General features: G+C 38.6%; 2 protein-coding genes across 3 annotated transcripts; one reads left to right on the forward strand and one right to left on the reverse strand.

Annotated features, from left to right (window-relative positions):
- Positions 1-2,193: 2,193 nt before the first annotated feature.
- Positions 2,194-5,533, reverse strand: LOC125592827 (glutathione S-transferase T3-like). The gene is made up of 2 exons (XM_048768279.1): positions 4,659-5,533; positions 2,194-4,451 (listed from the first exon to the last, which is right to left on the reverse strand). The coding sequence occupies exon 2, from the start codon at positions 3,845-3,847 to the stop codon at positions 2,984-2,986; it is 864 nt and encodes a 287-aa protein (XP_048624236.1). The 5' UTR covers positions 3,848-4,451; positions 4,659-5,533; the 3' UTR covers positions 2,194-2,983.
- Positions 5,534-10,940: 5,407 nt separating this feature from the next.
- On the forward strand, positions 10,941-14,786 carry LOC106376384 (allantoinase). Of its 2 annotated transcripts, none has more exons than XM_013816453.3 (15): positions 10,941-11,188; positions 11,309-11,399; positions 11,815-11,938; positions 12,026-12,099; positions 12,198-12,274; positions 12,346-12,382; positions 12,462-12,547; positions 12,633-12,692; positions 12,787-12,926; positions 13,017-13,143; positions 13,212-13,367; positions 13,441-13,551; positions 13,691-13,801; positions 13,886-13,984; positions 14,437-14,786. In XM_013816453.3, the coding sequence occupies exons 1-15, from the start codon at positions 11,096-11,098 to the stop codon at positions 14,563-14,565; spliced, it is 1,515 nt and encodes a 504-aa protein (XP_013671907.1). In that variant the 5' UTR covers positions 10,941-11,095; the 3' UTR covers positions 14,566-14,786. The 2 variants fall into 2 exon arrangements, with proteins under 2 accessions (XP_013671907.1, XP_048624241.1); XM_048768284.1 differs by having other exon boundaries at positions 11,032-11,188; positions 11,312-11,399.
- Positions 14,787-17,753: the final 2,967 nt, after the last annotated feature.

Genomic DNA, 17,753 nt, shown 5'->3' on the forward strand with positions numbered 1-17,753 from the left:
GTTTCTTGTACTAAACCTTTAGTGTTAATGGTAGTGGTTGTTCAAAAAGAATAATTACATATTGACTATTTCTCCTAGCATTTTTGTTGTTGTTGTTCAACCCATATTTTATTTTCAGTATTTTATAAATTTTATTAAGAATTCCAAATGACTTATTTAGCGAACCTTTTTAAGATCTTTATTTTTAGGGTCAAGTAGAGAAAATAGCAGAGTTTTTAAGCTCTTTATTTTTTCATATAGTGTATATATGTTCTACAAATATTTTTTGATTGCCAGAGGTCACCTATAATTTTAGAGAAATTGCACCCAATCACTCAACAAAAAACCAAAACTAAGTAACCAAAATCACATTCTCTTTCTTCTTTTCTCTTCATATCTCTCTCTACCCTCTCTCTAGAAAACTCTTTTGATTTTTGTTTTAGTTATTTCATTAAATTTGACACAAACATGGGTTATATAGTTTTGGTGGTGAGTTGGATTAAAAACATATAAGTGACCATAATTTTTCAGTTTCAAAAACAAAAGTGACCATAATTTTAAATATTTAAATTAAGATATGTATAATATTTATTCAAAATTTTTTTAAACATTCAAACCTAATTTTAGAAAACTAAAAAAAAAGTTTACATAAATTTAAATAAATTATATTAAAATTAAAATAAATAAACTATAGATAAATATTATAATTTCTACTATATAAAATTTTGTAAATAAAAATAATATTGAATTTTAAAAACGGGGATCAAAATATATTAATGTAATAAATCTCAGAAATCATGAACAGGAAAATGTGTTTGAAGTTAGTATCTGTGATATGCACCTGCAAATGACAATTAAAAAGCTCAGCAATGTATAAAGGAAGCAACAACGGGGGTTGTCTTTGTTATACGATATAGAGCTTCTTGGGTATAAACCTCATAATTTCTTGCATCTTTCCTATACATGGTAAATAATTTTACTTTAATTTGGCATGCATCATGAACTATACAAATACTCATTATAACGAACCGATTTGGAATAATGATTGCCTTTAATTAACCGGCAAGAGCGTTATAAAAACCAATTTTCAACTAACCCAACCCATTGTTAAATAATCCCGTAATCCCGGGTTAAAATTATGAAACCCACCCAATTTTAATAATTATAAATCAGAATCAATTCAAAAGGGACGAATTATATAGATGGGAGGAGTATACTTATATGAATCTTCTCAACGAATTTTGAAGATTATGTTTCTGGTTTTTTTCAGCACTGATATGTGGAAACACTTGCAAGTTCTAAATTTGGCTTGGTGATAGATACTACCCGGGAAGAAAAAAACAAACAGAAAGAAGATATCCTAGGATTAAAGCAAAAAACATGAGTAACCAAAGAAGCAAACAGAGCGCATAGTACATTTTACGATGTCAACATCACTAACTCATCAGTGTCTTACATTGACAGCTACATTACTTGCAATTACAGGAGAAGCTGATAATGATGGGAGTTGTGTTAGAGATGAGAGGCTATCTTGGCTGAGGCATTGGGCAGTGTGCTGAAGATGGAAAAGATGATGTATGGTCGGAGCTCTTGGCTGTATGTATACTCGGCTTCTTTGTCAACATGCTTTCTTTTGAACTCTTCATATACTTCAGCCCTCCTCCTCTTGAGTTCAGCTGTCAAGAGTGAATCCTGTTCACAAACAATTTAAGAGAGAGTCAGTCAACACTGGGGAAGGTAACCGGGTATTTAGATATTAACAACAACTAACCTCTTCTTCATAGTTCTTTTTGATCTCTGACTGTCTTTGACTCTTGTCAAGTTCAAGCTGAAGGTTACTGAACATACGTAAAGATGATGTATGGTCGGAGTTCTTGGCTGTATACTCGGCTTCTACGTCATCATCCTTTCTTTTGAATTGTTCATTTAATTCAGCACTCCTCCTCTGGAATTCAGCTTTCAAGAGTGATTTCTGCTCACAAACAATTTAAGAGGTAACCGGGGGTATTTTATTGACAACAACTAACCGCTTCTACATAGTTCTTTCTGATATCTTGCAGCATCTCCAGTTTATGCGGAAATGGATCACTGAACACAGGGGGAACAGGTTGAGTAGCACTCTGTCCCGGAGCTGCTACACCTGCTGAAGACTCCACAAAACCTTCATGGACAAGGGGGGGGGGGGGGGGGGGGGGGGGGGGATTTATCAGATTTTAAACTCATACTGAAATGCACAAAGGGAAGTAAAACCGACCAGTTTCTGCTGCAATATTTTGGCCTTCAGTGTTTGCTGATGATAGGTCCGCCTGATTAGTTCCAACCAACGGAGATGGTAGAGAGCATTCATCCTGATCTGATACTGCACCTTGACCAGCTGATGTGGGAGTACTCACAAAACGTTCTACACTTGACTCTACAATGTTTTTTGTAACATGTTAGTAGAGAAAATGTAGGCTCATAGAGAGCTACATAGATTTTGGAATCTTAGAGCAACTCCATCCATTAGAACACCTAAGAAGCTCTAATGATTAAATTAGTTGGAAAAAATGTGATTTGATAAGTTTAGAACCTTGGTTAGTAAAATTAATTTTTTCTTCCTCCAATGGTAGAACCCCTTTTCTTCCTCCAATGGTAGAACCCCATAGGGGTTCTTAAATTTTTTTTTATTAGAATGATTTAAAAAAAAAGCATACATAAATTTATTAATAAAAATTACATAAAACATATGAAAGGTACAAATACAAATCAAAAACGAGAAAAACCGATTAGTAGAAATCTTGATTTGTTCCAAATTTTTGCCAAATATGTTCAACCAAATCAGCTTTCAATTGTTGATGTATTGTTTTATCACGAACTTGATTCCGAACGCTCATCATATTGCCGAGATTTGAAGGCATATCTGTAGAATACGTAAAATCCACTTGTGAACTTCGGTTTGATTTCGGTTGTGCGAAAACTGATACATCAAACTGAAACAAACTTAGTCATTAAACTGAAACACAACCTAACTTGCTAACATGTCATTAATTAGCTTGTTCTTCAAAGCAATTTCAGTCTCAGTAAGTGGCTCTATCTTCTTAATGAGGCTATCAAGTATTTTTTGCTTGTTAAGCTTGTCTTTCATAACATAGTCCCTCTCTCTTATCTCCCACATCTTCTGAAAATCCACTACTCCTTCCTCCTTGCTCACAGAGCGTTTGTTCTTCGCCTTTGCCGCTTTAACACCAGCTGGCCGACCAACTGCTTCTTCTTCCCCAACAGGCACACTGGTTGATGACTGTGCAGATTGATCATCAATCTTTCTTCTTTTAGACTTCAAATTTTCTTTAGAAACTCCACACCATTTCTGATCATGGCGAAGCTCTAACCATGCATGCTCAAGTGTGAATTTTACCTTGTAGTCATTGAAGAAAATCGCATGTGCCATCTTCATAACATCATCCTCACTTTGGCCACTGGATTTTTGTTTAACCGCAGCTTCATAGCAGCCTACAAACTTGCACACACCCTCATTAATTTTCCCCCACCTTTGTTTACAATTATCAGGCTCTCTCTTTGACAAACCGACAAGCTTGGGACTTGATGCAAAATAAAAAGCAATTCTCTTCCAAAACGCTATGGCCTTTTGCTCATTACCAATTACAGGATCTTTGGAAGTGTTCAGCCAAGCACTGATGAGAACAAGATCTTCTGTTGGTGTCCACTTACGCCTTTCTTTACGGTCAGTAACAAATTGTGCATCTTGGGCCCATTTACTACCGAAGACAGAGACATCGGAGGCTCCAAGTTCATCTACACTAGTTGACGGATGAGGGTTTTGACTGTTTAGAAGGTTTATAAAGCCTGATGTATGGCCGTATGAATCCATAAGAGAGTTTTAAAGCTAGAAGGAAATATATAAAGGAAAAGGAATGTGCAAAGGAGGAAGGGTGAATTCATCATATTTAAAAAGAGAGTGTTTGGTTGTTGAATTTATGTCTAACCAATACACAGTTACTGTAAAGCACACCTACCATAATCACTCTCTAACAATTGACACAATACTGGCTCGGACACAATTTATGTCTAACCAATAAACAGTTAATGTCCATTTAACTCAAACTCAGACACGACCACATCACACTAAAGTCCATTTAATTCCAAACCTAAACCGTTTCTAACATGCATTAAAAGACAAGTATACTAACCACTTGCCAGTGACACGTTTGGACTTAGCTTGATGCACTTGGTACAGAGTAAAGGTGGGATCTTTGGCAATTTGCTCAGCTAATTCCTTGATGCTTGGATCCTGAAAGACAAAACAAACAAAACCCAGTTCAACTATAGAATCAAACAATACCCAAAACCAAAAAAATAATATAAATAGGCTTACATTGAGATAATCAGTAAACGTATCTGACTAATAACGTGAGATAAAACTCAATACCACGATTGTTGTCGGAACTTGAAGCCATCGGATATCACGTTAATCCCTATTAATTCACAGACAATTAATCAGAAAATCTAAGAAGAGAAGATCTTCATATTGGAATTGAGAGATGGTCCTTAAATCAAGTGTACACAGAGCTCAAATCAAATAATTAATTCACTATCAAAAACTCAAAAGTCTAAAAAAAAATGTAGATCGAGAACAATCCAGAATCCCGTAGCCTTGAGATCGAGAGAGATGAAAATCTTACAGAGAGAGAGCTTCAAAACTGTGTGAGGAGGAAGAAGGACAGAGATGTTGAAGAAGAACTCGTTCTCTCTCGATTGCTTTCTCCATATTTTTTTTTGCTGATTTCGGCGAACAAGGGTAGAGTCGTTCCCTTGCTGATTTTACCGATCGATCGCCGATGAAGAGAGCTACCACCAATCGACCGCAGATTTCGGTGATTTCATCCATGGATTTGGAAGAGGAGGAGGTAGCTTGGATCGATCGTCAAAGGACATACATGAAAAGAAAGCGATAAAGAGAGAGACGGGTTTTGGATTCCTTTTCTCTTTTACAAGTACCCAATACAAAACCGCCACGTACTAAAATGCCTCTGTTTATAACCGGTTATGTGCTGTTTATTCATTTTTCATTTATTTTTTTGTGTTTTTTTGTTAAAGAACCTTTCCTAAAACTACCAATGGAGGTGCTCTTACCTTGTTCTCCCTTTCAAAGAATCTTGACTAGCTGTTGAGGTATTGCCACTGCTCTCTAGGAAATGAAGTTCCTGTATCCGACAGGCAAATGGTGTTTGTATAAGATTCTTCTGCCTCCCGAACCCCAGGCTGAGTGAAGTCAGTTCTCGAATGTGGATATATTGGAGGTGGGTAGGGCATGTTGTACTCATTACTAAAAAGCGGTGTATATTGTGCTGCCTCTCTTCCTACAGAAGTACAGAGCATTTGGACATCACCAGTTTCAGCTGGTCGAGTAGGTTCTGGACTAGTTTCATCAGAAACAGTAGAATATGGCGTTAAAGCTACACAGTCCTCCTCTTCAATGACACGGGGTAGAACATCTGAGCAGCCTGCGGTTAGTCATAGACATGCAATAAAATAAGTTAGAACCGTGGAAAACAAATGGAAAGGTACGACTAAGCAAGGGCTCACTGAAAATCTGACCCTCCTTATACTTTTTATTCATTCTCAAGGCTTCAAATACATGATGCAATAGAAAAGTTATTACCTGTTAGTTAACTCTACGTCCTTATCAACCCTTGTCCGGGGAGGTGTTGGCCGAAGAACCAGTTGAGGTGATGGATGCACTACTTAACATCAAAAACATTTTTCAAATAAAAGATAAGTTAGTAGATATACTGGTTAGGCATAAAATATGAGACTTGTGTTCACCTTCTTCCCCGGGACCAGCAAAACCTTGAGATCCTGAGTGAAACTCATACGTGAATCTTTTTGGTAGTTGCTGCAAAAGATTCATAAATTAATTAGTAACTTGAATGCTTTGAAGAGAGAGAGAGAGAGAAAGAGAGGGGTCGAAAAGTTACCTGTTTATCCTTTTCAAAGCTATACAGTGTAGGAGTTATCTCCACAAACCGGCTACTTAACTGCTCCTCTTTTTTTCTTTCTCTGCAGGTGCATAACTGAAACATAGGTTCTTCCATGCTTTGGAGAAGCTTAAATTCGCATGTGTCTCCAATTTGCAACTCGTTTCTGGTGCAAAATTCCTTCCAGCCAGAAAGTATGAAACACCCAGTGTGCATCCACAGAAGTCTCGCATGGCATGCTGCTCCTTCCTCGTTCATCAAAACTACCGACAGATTTTCCTTTTTCAAACGTTTACTGTTCTGGTCTACGAAAGCTTTGGGCACACGCTGCATCAGTCAGTCATCAAAGATTTTGATAATCTATACAATGTAAAATAAACTTATTTAAAGTCATTAGCAATGTAAACTAACCACTCTATCAAATTTTGTGTTTGAATCTGTCACATCCAACTTCAAAACCTGATGAACAAAATGAAGACCATTACAAAAGAAAATAGTGAGCTTCAAAAAACGTGGCAAGATGTTGATTTATTTTAATATTGCTTCAAGTTTTTTTCTTGGTTATATTCTAACAATGGTATATAAGTTTAATTACATGTTTAGGGCATTAACCATTCGCTAAGAGAAACAACAGATCTGATCCATGGCTTCCTTTAGCAACGCTGTCGCTTTATCAATTTGCGTTTTATCACCAGAAATACGAACAGTCATTTCCTTAGAGCCATCACCTTCTTCTTCTTCGACTGGTATTAACTATAAAAGTTATTAACACAAATGGTCACATTGTGTGTTTTTATTACACAGTAAAACACAATGTGCTACCAAGACAGTTTATTGTGGTTAAAGACTCATTTATCTTCATAAACGCTAAACCAGGGATGGGCAATTAGGTAAAAAGCCATTTTATTTCTAGTTAGACTGTTTAGGATATTTGAAATTCAAAAATATTGGGTAATGGGTGGTGGACTTGAAATAAAGTTGAAATACGTTTATTTTTTTTATCTTTGGGCCCGTAGAAAGTAGATCTTTTCAGATCTAAATTGGTAAAACTATTTTCACCGAGAAAGAAACGAAGAGATGGTTCTGAGAACGTTTATACGGCGGAGGCTGGCGGAGAACGTTTACACGGCGGAATACGGCGGAGACTTACGGAGAAGATGATGTCGCCGAGGAAGAAGCGAGCATCAAAGGGGAAAGACAAAGGTTAGATCTTTTTCTGGTTTCGAATGCGTCCAGGTTTAAGTGTCGAATTTGGGGTTGGGTTCGCGAAAGGGCTCCAATATTGGAGTTATCTAAGATCGTTGATGTGTTTTTGGGATTCTGGGTTTTGGAATTTCTGGTTTCGAGTTGTGGGATTCGGAAAAGGGTTATGGTTTTGGGGTTTCGTTTTTTAATGTGGTGTGTGATTAAGAAATGTTGTACGTGTAGGTTGGGGCGGGAGATGAAGAAGGGGAGGCGCAGACTAAGCTAAGGAGAGATGGAGAGGATTCCGGAGCTAGAGGCAACAAAGATGGAGTGGTGGGTAAACCAAATGAGAGAAAGGTAAAAATAGGATGAGTAATGTACAGATGTACGAAACATGTTGTACATGAGTACATTGAGAGCGTTGAACAGGTTGTACATGTGTAAATTTTATTTTGGTCTGTAATTATCAAATATAGTACATGCAGGTTAGGCCGCGAAACAGGAGGATGAAGCGGTTAATAAGAGGTTACCGACACAAACCGATACCGGTGAAGATAAGTGCTTGAAGGAAGTGAAGAGATGGAGAGGTCGTTGGGTTCATTACTGGGCTGCCTTGTGGGGGAGTTTAAGGATGGGTATGTGATTGATTACGATACAACAACCACGAAGAATAGATGTTGAGCATGATCCTCAGGTTAGTCGGTGGACACGTGTACACACATTGTAGGTTGTACACTTGAATATGTGGTGTACATGTGTACAATGGTAAACGTAGTTGTACTTGTGTACATGTTCTGAAATGTAGGTACTTTTTAAATGAACACGAGCGTAAATGATGTTTGTGTTGTACATGTGTACATAATCTGAGATGCTTATTGATTTTGTTTTTTTTTGTTGTGTAATTTTGGTTGCAGCTGACTGTGCTACTGATGATGGAGTGTGGGGAGGAGAAGGAAGAGGATTGGGGAGTATGGGACAGTGAGATTTTTTATTGTAAATGTGCAACATGGTTCTTGTTTGGTAAATTGTTCAATTTATCCGTAAGAAGGTGTACGATGTCTGGGAAACTAGTTTATGCATGAATATTATTAAAGATTTCTCGATGGACAATAAAGCATAGACACAAATAAAGTAGACAACCTAGCTATAAAGACAATTAATCATTTACAGAAAATGTTAAGATATATGAGAATGATATATGTGTAAAAACAAATAGAATTGATGAGTTTAAGTACATGGAATGACATAGGAACCCACCTTTTGGAGTCACGGTAAAACAATGCGCACATTATTCTATGTCAATGTGTACTTAGAACTTATAGTGTACATGTGTACACAGTTTTAAAACTCAAGAAAATTATGTACACAAGACTCTAACTTATAGTGTATAAGCTTCGTCTAAAGTGCAAATTCAATATGTACAGAAAAAATGAAAGCATAAATGTGTTGTGTACAACAATAAATAGAACAATTTGAAATATCAAGTACATAAACAAACACACAAAACACACAACGTGTATGTATATATGTATCAAGCTATCAATGTATCAATGTATATACATGTATGAAGCTATACATGTATCAAGGTATATACATGTACAACGATTTATGCACTTTGAAAATGTGGCCTAGTCTCGGACACTTGAGGGGTAACAGGGGAGGTTGGGGTGAATTGGATGTCGTCTGGTGGGGGTGTACGTGTGGATGCGTAGGCTGGTGTCCATTCGGATAATTGTGATGATGTACGCCGGTGTTGGATGTAGCCGGTGAGTTGTACGTGTGGACGATGAATATTGGTGTACATCTGGATAATTATGATGATGTATGCCGGTGTCGTCTGGTTCAGGCTTCCAATAAGTTGGTAGTACCCCCGAGATAAGCAGAGTGTGGTCGAACGCATTACCGGTGGTGCAATGAATGATGTGTGGGGCGATTTTGGTTACATTGATGCCAACAATCACCTCGGGGCATGAGAACCGCAAGTGTGTCGTCTAGGAAAAAGGATCCCAAAAGTCATGGTCATAGCGACGGGGTTGAACCGTCGTCGGATATCTTCCATTCACCGGCGATAACCATACATTGGTCCGCCATGAAAGATAGATGGAAGGAGAAACTAGAGTTAACGGCTTAGACGCAATGTGAACAAAAAAATTAAACAAACTTAGAACACAAACCTCGAGTTATAAGAGTTTAGGATCCAATCATCAGTAGGGTTAAATTTGCTTGATTAATTAGTAAGCTTGAAATTTCTAGGATGAACAATTTTGGAGAAGATGACCATGTGGAGAACCGAAGAAGGTGAGAAATAAGAGAATTAATCAGGGCCGTCGATTGGTGGTAAATCTAATGGTTGTGGTGAAGTGGCAAATATATGTCTTATCAAGATCTGTTAAGTTTGATCTGGGCCGTTTAAATCTTTTCAGCATCAAGGGCTGTGAATAAAGCCTGCCAAAGTGATAAGCTAGTTGGCAATTCCCTGGTTAGAATCGAACAAATCAGTTAAGATTTAGCTGGGAACAAATCAGATAAACTAGCTCCTAAAAAAAGTGTCTTGGTGACACAATGTGTCCTAGCGTGTAATTAAATAAGAGGAATGCGAGCTTCCGTGTAAATCTTTCTAGCTATAATGACAAGTACTTTAATCAGTTGTAAACACAGACCAAGTGTGGAAGAGACCGCTCAAAAGTCGGGTGTTCTGTCTGAAGGCCGAAGGTGGAGTTAATTGGGCTTGCTTTTCAATAGCAACACGGCTGGGTTTTCTGTGTTGGGCCCGAATGGTTTTCACAGAATAACTAAAGCGGATGGGCCAGACGAATGGTGAGGCCCATATGTATCAGGTTATATAAGTCAAGGTGATCGTTCGTCGAGTAGTATAGCATAATTTCGTGCTGTAATCTCCTCATCACTACGAAGTAAGTAGACTAGTGCGTGTAAACTCTTTCGATCTGACTAACCATAAATATGCAGCTAGACTAATTAATGTGGTCACATCACATGGCCTGTTGTTTCTCTTAATGATTATCCTTGTTTGGGCCCTAATCATGTGTTGTTTTATCTAATAATTTGCAGAGAAACAGTTTGAACTCAGTTGCTTTGGGATTGCTTGGATTCGAGATAGTTCAGCTACAACTTCGAGAGCACCAGCGGAGTAGAACATGGAACGTGAAAAGAAATTTTGAAGAGTAATATTGTATCTTACAAATTGTTTAATTATTTAGAGACTCATGTTGTCTATTACAAAATACTATATTATTAATTTTTTTAAATTAGAAACTCAGTTTGATAATTATTGTTTCGGTATTCATTGATTAATTTGATTATATAATTTTCGTATTTTTTAATTAATTTCTATAAGATAGCCGCAATTATATATGTAGCTTTTTGTGTCTTAAAATTACACTTTGTGGTTATTTTTCAATAAAGTTACAATTTGGTACGTGGCGGCTAGTTGTAGCTAGCTATAAATACAGTTTGTTGAATGGGATCACCAAATTTGGTTTCACTACTTTGGTTTAATGGGAACCGATCCGATCGATGCTTCTTTACTTTGGTTTAATGGGAACCAAATCTGGTAAGGCCTTAAGGGTTTGTTTTACTAAATTCCAAGCAAAAAGATTAGTTCTCAATATTCCAAAAAAAAAAAAGATGTTTTCCACGTCTCGGTTATTAAATAATGTGATAAGCAAAGGAGTGGGATCCAACATGAGTGCCGCAAGTGAGGCGCCATGACGGAATCTCCAAGTTGCTCGACATCATCGTTTCCACAACCGTCCATCTCTAGAATCGTTTCCACAATCCAACGGTCACTAAAGAGTCCTCAGATTGTTCAATAATGCATCTTGATGGAATCTTTAAGGTTTAAAAGGCTTTTTATAATCATAGAGGGCCCAACTTGCAACCAATAAGAGTCTTCTTCTCCCTCCTCACTACTCTCACATCACAAAGAAGAGAGAGAGATGGAGAGGTCGCTGCTTCAATGGAGATTACTGCCTCTTCTCGCTCTCATCGCTTCTTTTCTCTCCGTCTTCTTCGCTTCTCGCTCTTACGAGGTCTGTTTTGTTTTATGTTTCTGTCACGTGATAGCCGTCCAAAATGGCGGCTTTGTCTCTTTCTCCTTCCTGTCACTCATGTTTCTACTGATTCCTATGTTTGTTTGTTTGTTTTTACAGAAGGAGACGCAGTGCAGTCTTCTTCCTCATGATCACTATTGGATCTCGAGCAAACGCATCCTCACACCAGACGGTCTCATCTCCGGCTCTGGTGAGAGTTGATCAATCTTCACACATGATTATGATTAGGATTATGATTATGATTATGATTATGATTAGGATTAGCATTAGGTCGTTGGTTTGAGAAAAAAACAAAACATTCTTCTATTATAAAGGAACACATTGGAGACAAAACCTACCTTTATTTTAGAGTTCATGAGGAACAAAATACAAGTGGTTCGAGATTGTCTTAAAGCATCTTGAGGGAATCTTTAGAATCTTATTAGAATCTTGTTTTGGTAAGTTGATTAGTAGCCTTGGAACACTCGATCAATCTTCGGACATGATTATGATTAGGATTATTAGACTGTATGGGGCTTGTTTGAGAAGACAAAACACCAGTTTCGACATACTTTTGAGTTAAATGTCGGGGATCCCATTAATTGTGTGAACGTTACGGATTGCAGTGGAAGTGAACGGAGGAGTTATTGTGTCGGTGGTGAAAGAGGAAGATTGGTATAAGGAGCAAAGGAGCCGAGTGAAAGTGACTGATTATGGAGAAGCTGTCATCATGCCTGGTCTTGTTGATGTGTAAGTTGATCTTTGACTCCTTCTAGTTTCTGTTTTTTTCTTTTGTCCTAAAATCTTGGAGCTTTCTTCTTTTTGATTTTGGTAAAGGCATGCTCATCTTGATGATCCTGGAAGAAGTGAATGGGAAGGGTTTCCTTCTGGAACAAAGGCTGCTGCTGCTGGTAATCAAACACTGACTCGGTTCTTGTTGCAAGATTGTCCTGTTTTGTCTCTTTTCTTACTTTCTTCAAGTTATTGATGTTGTCTTTTTATCCGGCAGGGGGTATCACCACATTGATTGACATGCCCTTAAACAGTGACCCTTCAACTGTATCTCCTGAAACTTTGAAACTCAAGGTAAGCAATCCTCTTTAGTTGGTTGACTCTATGCATACAACATCATTGTTTCAATGTCTGTGCTTTAACAGATCGAAGCTGCAAAAGAGAGAATACTTGTTGATGTTGGTAAACACTCAATCCTTACCACATTTGTTGATTACAGAGGAGAAAAAAGGCTGAGTTCCTAAATCTCTTTTTTGTCCAGGTTTCTGGGGAGGGTTGGTGCCTGACAATGCACTCAACTCAAGTGCTCTTTCGTCTCTCTTAGATGCTGGAGTTCTTGGTCTCAAGGTATGTATCATGTCTAACGTGGCCTATCAAACGTATTGCTTCTTATTATCTCTCTAACATGACTTCTCTCAATCTCTTTGTTCAGTCCTTCATGTGTCCTTCAGGGATCAACGATTTCCCCATGACAAACATCACTCACATAAAGGTTTTGTTTCTTGAGTCAACTATGATATAGGAACAACTAGTACAAGACAATGCTGACTATATCTTATCCTATCCACCATTGTTTGTTTCTGCAGGAAGGTCTTTCTGTATTAGCTAAATACAAACGACCATTGCTTGTACACGCAGAGGTCGAAATGGATTCAGAGATTGATGATGGCACCGATAATGATCCTCGTTCTTACCTGACTTACTTAAAAACCAGGCCAAGTTCATGGTGAGACGCTGCTTCATTCTTTCACTCTATATAAAAGTTCTTAAACATCATCGGTCATTGTTCCTGTTAAATCTTTATCCGAGCAACTAGGGAGGAGGGAGCAATCAGAAACTTGTTATCGGTTACCGAGAACACAAGGATTGGTGGTTCTGCAGAAGGAGCACATGTTCATATTGTTCATCTGTCTGATGCCTCTTCTTCCTTGGAGATGATAAAGGTACTTAGGACTTCAAGCAGTTAAAGCACCATCACTTAGGTTTTCTTAAATTTGGCTATATTTTGAAGGAAGCGAAAGGCAAAGGAGACAGTGTTACCGTTGAAACATGCCCACATTACCTAGCTTTCTCAGCTGAAGAGATTCCAGAAGGCGACACACGTTTCAAATGCTCACCTCCCATACGCCATGCAGCGAATAGAGAGAAGTTGTGGGAAGCTATGATGGTATAGTAATCTTGAGCCATTATATATTTTACCACAAGTTCTTGATTTTTAAACTTTTTGGATTTGGGTTTAGGAAGGAGACATTGATATGCTGAGCTCTGATCATTCACCAACAAAGCCTGAACTCAAACTCTTGAGTGATGGTAATTTCTTGAAAGCATGGGGTGGGATATCGTCTTTACAGGTTTGTCACACAAGTCTTTTAACTATTGATTGTAATACATATCGATATTATTAGTCATGAATGATGAAGCCTGAAACATGTAGAAACTATGAAATAAAAAAAAACTCATGGAATTTTTTGTCTGGGGAGCGAACTGCAGTTTGTTCTACCAGTAACATGGTCATACGGAAGAAAGTATGGAGTGACTCTCGAGCAGGTAGCTTCTTGGTGGAGCGATAGGCCTTCCAAACTCGCTGGACTACACTCTAAGGTGCCTCATATTAAATGTCAATATCCTCTATTAGTCACAGTGTTTATGTATTTGTTCCGAGTAAAATGGGTCTTTAAATTACAGGGAGCTATTGCGGTTGGGAAACATGCGGATATTGTTGTGTGGGAACCTGAAGTGGAGTTTGATCTTGATGAAGACCATCCTATTCACTTCAAACACCCTGTATGTACAGTCTTCCTTTTTTTTTTCTAACTAGAAAGAGATCCATAAGTAGAGCATATGTTTGGGCATATAAACCAGGAACAGGACCCGAACCCGAACCAATGCTCACACAAACAAAAAAAAAACTACCCGAAATACTTTTTTATCCGAAATATTAAAATTTTTCCAACAAATCTACCTTTTATCCGATATATCTGAAAAACCAGAACCAATTTGAATCCAAAATTTATCAGATATTAGCTGGTTTCTAACATTGTTACTCGAACATAACACCAAAACACCGAACTAAATTTCATAAATAACCGAATGGTTCATTTATCTCAAAAAAACAAAAACAAATTGGAACTAAACCAAAACCAAACGTAGTAGAGCATATGGTTAAACGGTTAAACCTGAAAACGCCAAATGTCTAACCGTTATGTATGTTTGTTCTTTTGTGTTGTTGACAACAGAGCATCTCAGCTTATTTGGGAAGAAAGTTATCAGGTAAAGTAGTTTCAACATTTGTAAGAGGAAACTTGGTGTTTGGAGAAGGCAAACATGCTTCTGATGCCTGTGGATCTCTGCTACTCGCCACTTGAGACTGAAAAAGGGATTGTAAACGGATCTTATTCCGCACTAAAGTTACAAATGTAAATAGGTAATTAAGACATAAATAGGGTGGCCTTTAAAACGAAGAAGTCTCTTGTTCAAAGATTTGTTCAGGACATGCTGCTGTTGCCTAGACTCGTCTTGTTGGATTGTTTATCTTTGTATTTTTAAACTTACCTATGAGTGGTAATGTAAATGTGCATTTGTGGAAGGGGAAGGGTTTTTCTCAGGACATGGACTCACTTCTTTCATATACTACATTCGTCTTCGTGAGGAGCACAATGATCTGATGATAAGTTGGGCGACGTTGGCTCTTCTGTAGGTGTTGCATGTTTTGTTCTTACTGTGGTATATGCATATCAGAGTGCAATTTTTGCTTTAAATTGTTGTTTGGTTTCACAACGGTTTGATCATGGAGCTTTCTTGTTAGCTTTCATCTGTATTGATCTTTCTTATCTTCTAATGATCTGTTTCATTAAAAAAAAAGAATCTTCTAATGATCACTCTGTTCAGTAATTGATATACTGATATGTTTCAGTTTTGTCTCATCTCAGGATTTTGTAGGATATATATGGCTTGGAGAAACATTATACACTAGAACTTTAAGTTGCTGGAGAGTGGATGTTGTAAACGTGATGTAAAATTAGATTTTTTATCTTTCTTTTTGCTGATGTGAACTGTTGTGCAAGGACTTAAAGTTCATATTAATGTGATGTTGTAACTGTGAGAAGTCGTTTATCATAAACAGGTATTTTCTTTCTTAGCTTTCACTTAAAACTCACTTGGTTGAGTCATGCCCAGCTCTTCTTTGAGACTTGTAATCTAAGGAAGTTGTCCTGACTTCGAAGTAACCGATTAGCACTCGTCTTCTCGGCTACTATAAATAAGTGCATGTTTTATTCCTTTCAATACCATGTTCTTTGTAAAAATAATATATTTGTTAAAGTCTAACCCATTGTCTCTTCTCAAGCCCCTCACAGTTCAAATGTCTCACCTTAACTCTTCAGAAAGTACAGCCATATTATTTCTGAGTAAACAGCCTATTGTCTAATAAGATCCCCTTACTACCTAGTACCTTCATGTTATTGATGATTTATGTCTATTGTAAGAAACATGTTCTCACCTTTTATCCTTAACCGGGGGGTTTATGTCTCAACAGATTTCTTTCTTGTAATGGGTGTGGTTATGCTTATTTTGTGAGGAACCGGTTCACATTTGATCGCTTCACAAATTTTGCATATATTCTAATACTATTGGAGTGGAGATTCAGAGGAATTTAAAATTTGAAGAGAATAACATTTTGATGTTTATGGATTTGTCGGAGAATAAGATCTACCGACAGAAAGAAGACAATTTAACCAATGAGCATATTTCACTAATATAACTTAAAAACGTTTTTATTACAAAACAAATAGACAAGTAGATGTGAAATTCAATAAAATAATATTTTTAAAATAAAAAGTAAATTCATAAGTAGTATTTTAAAATTTTTATCGCAAAGTACACAAAAGAAAAAGCAGAAACAACAGACGTGAAAAGACACACCACATACACTCCATAGAGCCAAATAACCCTTTGCTACCGAGAATGAGCCTCCGCTACAAGCAACCAAAAGAGTTGCTTAGGAAAAGCCACAACCCAGCCAACACATGCATGGATCCTATCTGACATCAAGAAGCTATAGGAGACTGTTTGATCGAGAAACGGTAAATAAATAAGATGTGGGTTTAAGCAAAGACGTCTTATTAATGGTCGGAGAAAGAACGTTCAATCGGTTACAAGGGAAAAGGAGAGATCGCGACAGAAAGAAAGCCGGTGGCTCGATATGCTACCGGAAAAGTACAACTAACGGCGAGATGAAGCAAAAGGTGAAAACCCTAATCTAGCCGCCAGGTGTCAGTCTGATGATTTTCGATCCCTTTCTTGTTTCCTCTCCTTTTCCTTATATAGGCGTCCTGGCGTCTCGCCCTTGACCTAATTTACGCCGTCTTGGTGGGCCTCCTCTGCTGGGCCGAGAAGCCCGTAGGCATTCGGGTAGTTGCTGAGCCGAACGTACTTCAGTCGATGATGATCGACTAAAAGTACTCGAGAGTCAAGCCGAGACACCTGACTCTCGAGCCGACCGATCGAGCCGTCGTTTCTCCTAACTCGGGCCAGGCCTTCCTATTCCTCGGGCCTTGTGGGATGGTCAAATCCATCCTCTACAGTAAGTCCCCCCCCTAGTCCATTAGTGAGCAGAGTGCTTTCCAGCTCGTGATGGATTCTAAGGTTTGGAGGTTTGAGGGAATAGGAAGCCTATCGGAAGGTTGGAACGGTTGGTCGATGAGTTGCATTGCGTTGTTCTCTCGAACGCGAGCAGTAGAGGCTTTTGTCTCTTCTTTTAGTCGTCGTGTCGCAGGAAGGGTTCGTCGCGAGGGTTCGCTGGAGATTTGGGAGAGTTTCAAGGCCCATTTAGGCCTGTTTAGACTTAATGACGACGCCTCGGATTCCCCCTCATTTTTTTAAATGAACCGAGAAGTCGAAACGTCGCGAGGGTCCGCTGGGTTTCTAGGGCGGATTTCGAGGCCCGTTTAGGCCTGAATAGACCTAATGATGTCACCTCGAGTTCCCCCCCTCTCTCTTTTCCTTATAAATACGCAGACCCCCCTTCATTTCTTCAAGTTTTTCTCCGCGATCAAAGGTACTTTCTCTCTCTATCCTTTATCTCTCTAAGCGTTGTTAGATTCATTCGAAACATCCTTCGCCGTTTCGTTCTGCAATGTCGTCGGGTCAGAGGCTATCGAAGCAACAGAAGGGAAAGGCAGTCGCAGCGACGTCGAATCCGACTAGGAATCCCGGCGGGGGTCGTGTCGGTGACCCGGAGGCGATTCATCGCGCGGCGATGATGGATACGGCGAATCTATCCCGCTCTCAACGGCTTCTTGTTGCGGATGCTGCGAGACTCGCGAGAGAAGGATGTCAGAACGTCGTTGCGAGGGATGCAATGGAATGTTCGAGAGACGGGCAGAGCGGGGCAATGCCCGTTGACTCGATCACTCTGAGGGCTCGACCTGCGGAGGTTGGTCTCTCGGAGGACGACGATTCTGAGGCCGAGTTCTTCCCGACCACTTTTTACCCCGATGGGATTTTCGAAGAGCTTCCTCAACTCCATCCCGATTTATTGCGTCCTGCCTTCTTG

The sequence above is a fragment of the Brassica napus genome, chromosome C9 (genome assembly GCF_020379485.1).
Source record: "Brassica napus cultivar Da-Ae chromosome C9, Da-Ae, whole genome shotgun sequence".
Classification (NCBI taxonomy): Eukaryota; Viridiplantae; Streptophyta; class Magnoliopsida; order Brassicales; family Brassicaceae; genus Brassica; species Brassica napus.

What these genes read in the sequence shown, in the direction of transcription:
- LOC125592827 (XM_048768279.1), bottom strand. Translation starts at nt 3,847, where the DNA reads ATGGATTCATACGGCCATACATCAGGCTTTATAAACCTTCTAAACAGT.
- LOC106376384 (XM_013816453.3), top strand. Translation starts at nt 11,096, where the DNA reads ATGGAGAGGTCGCTGCTTCAATGGAGATTACTGCCTCTTCTCGCTCTC. An exon ending in CGGTCTCATCTCCGGCTCTG is followed by an intron (nt 11,400 to 11,814) that starts GTGAGAGTTGAT and finishes TACGGATTGCAG; the next exon opens with TGGAAGTGAACGGAGGAGTT. An exon ending in AACAAAGGCTGCTGCTGCTG is followed by an intron (nt 12,100 to 12,197) that starts GTAATCAAACAC and finishes TTTATCCGGCAG; the next exon opens with GGGGTATCACCACATTGATT.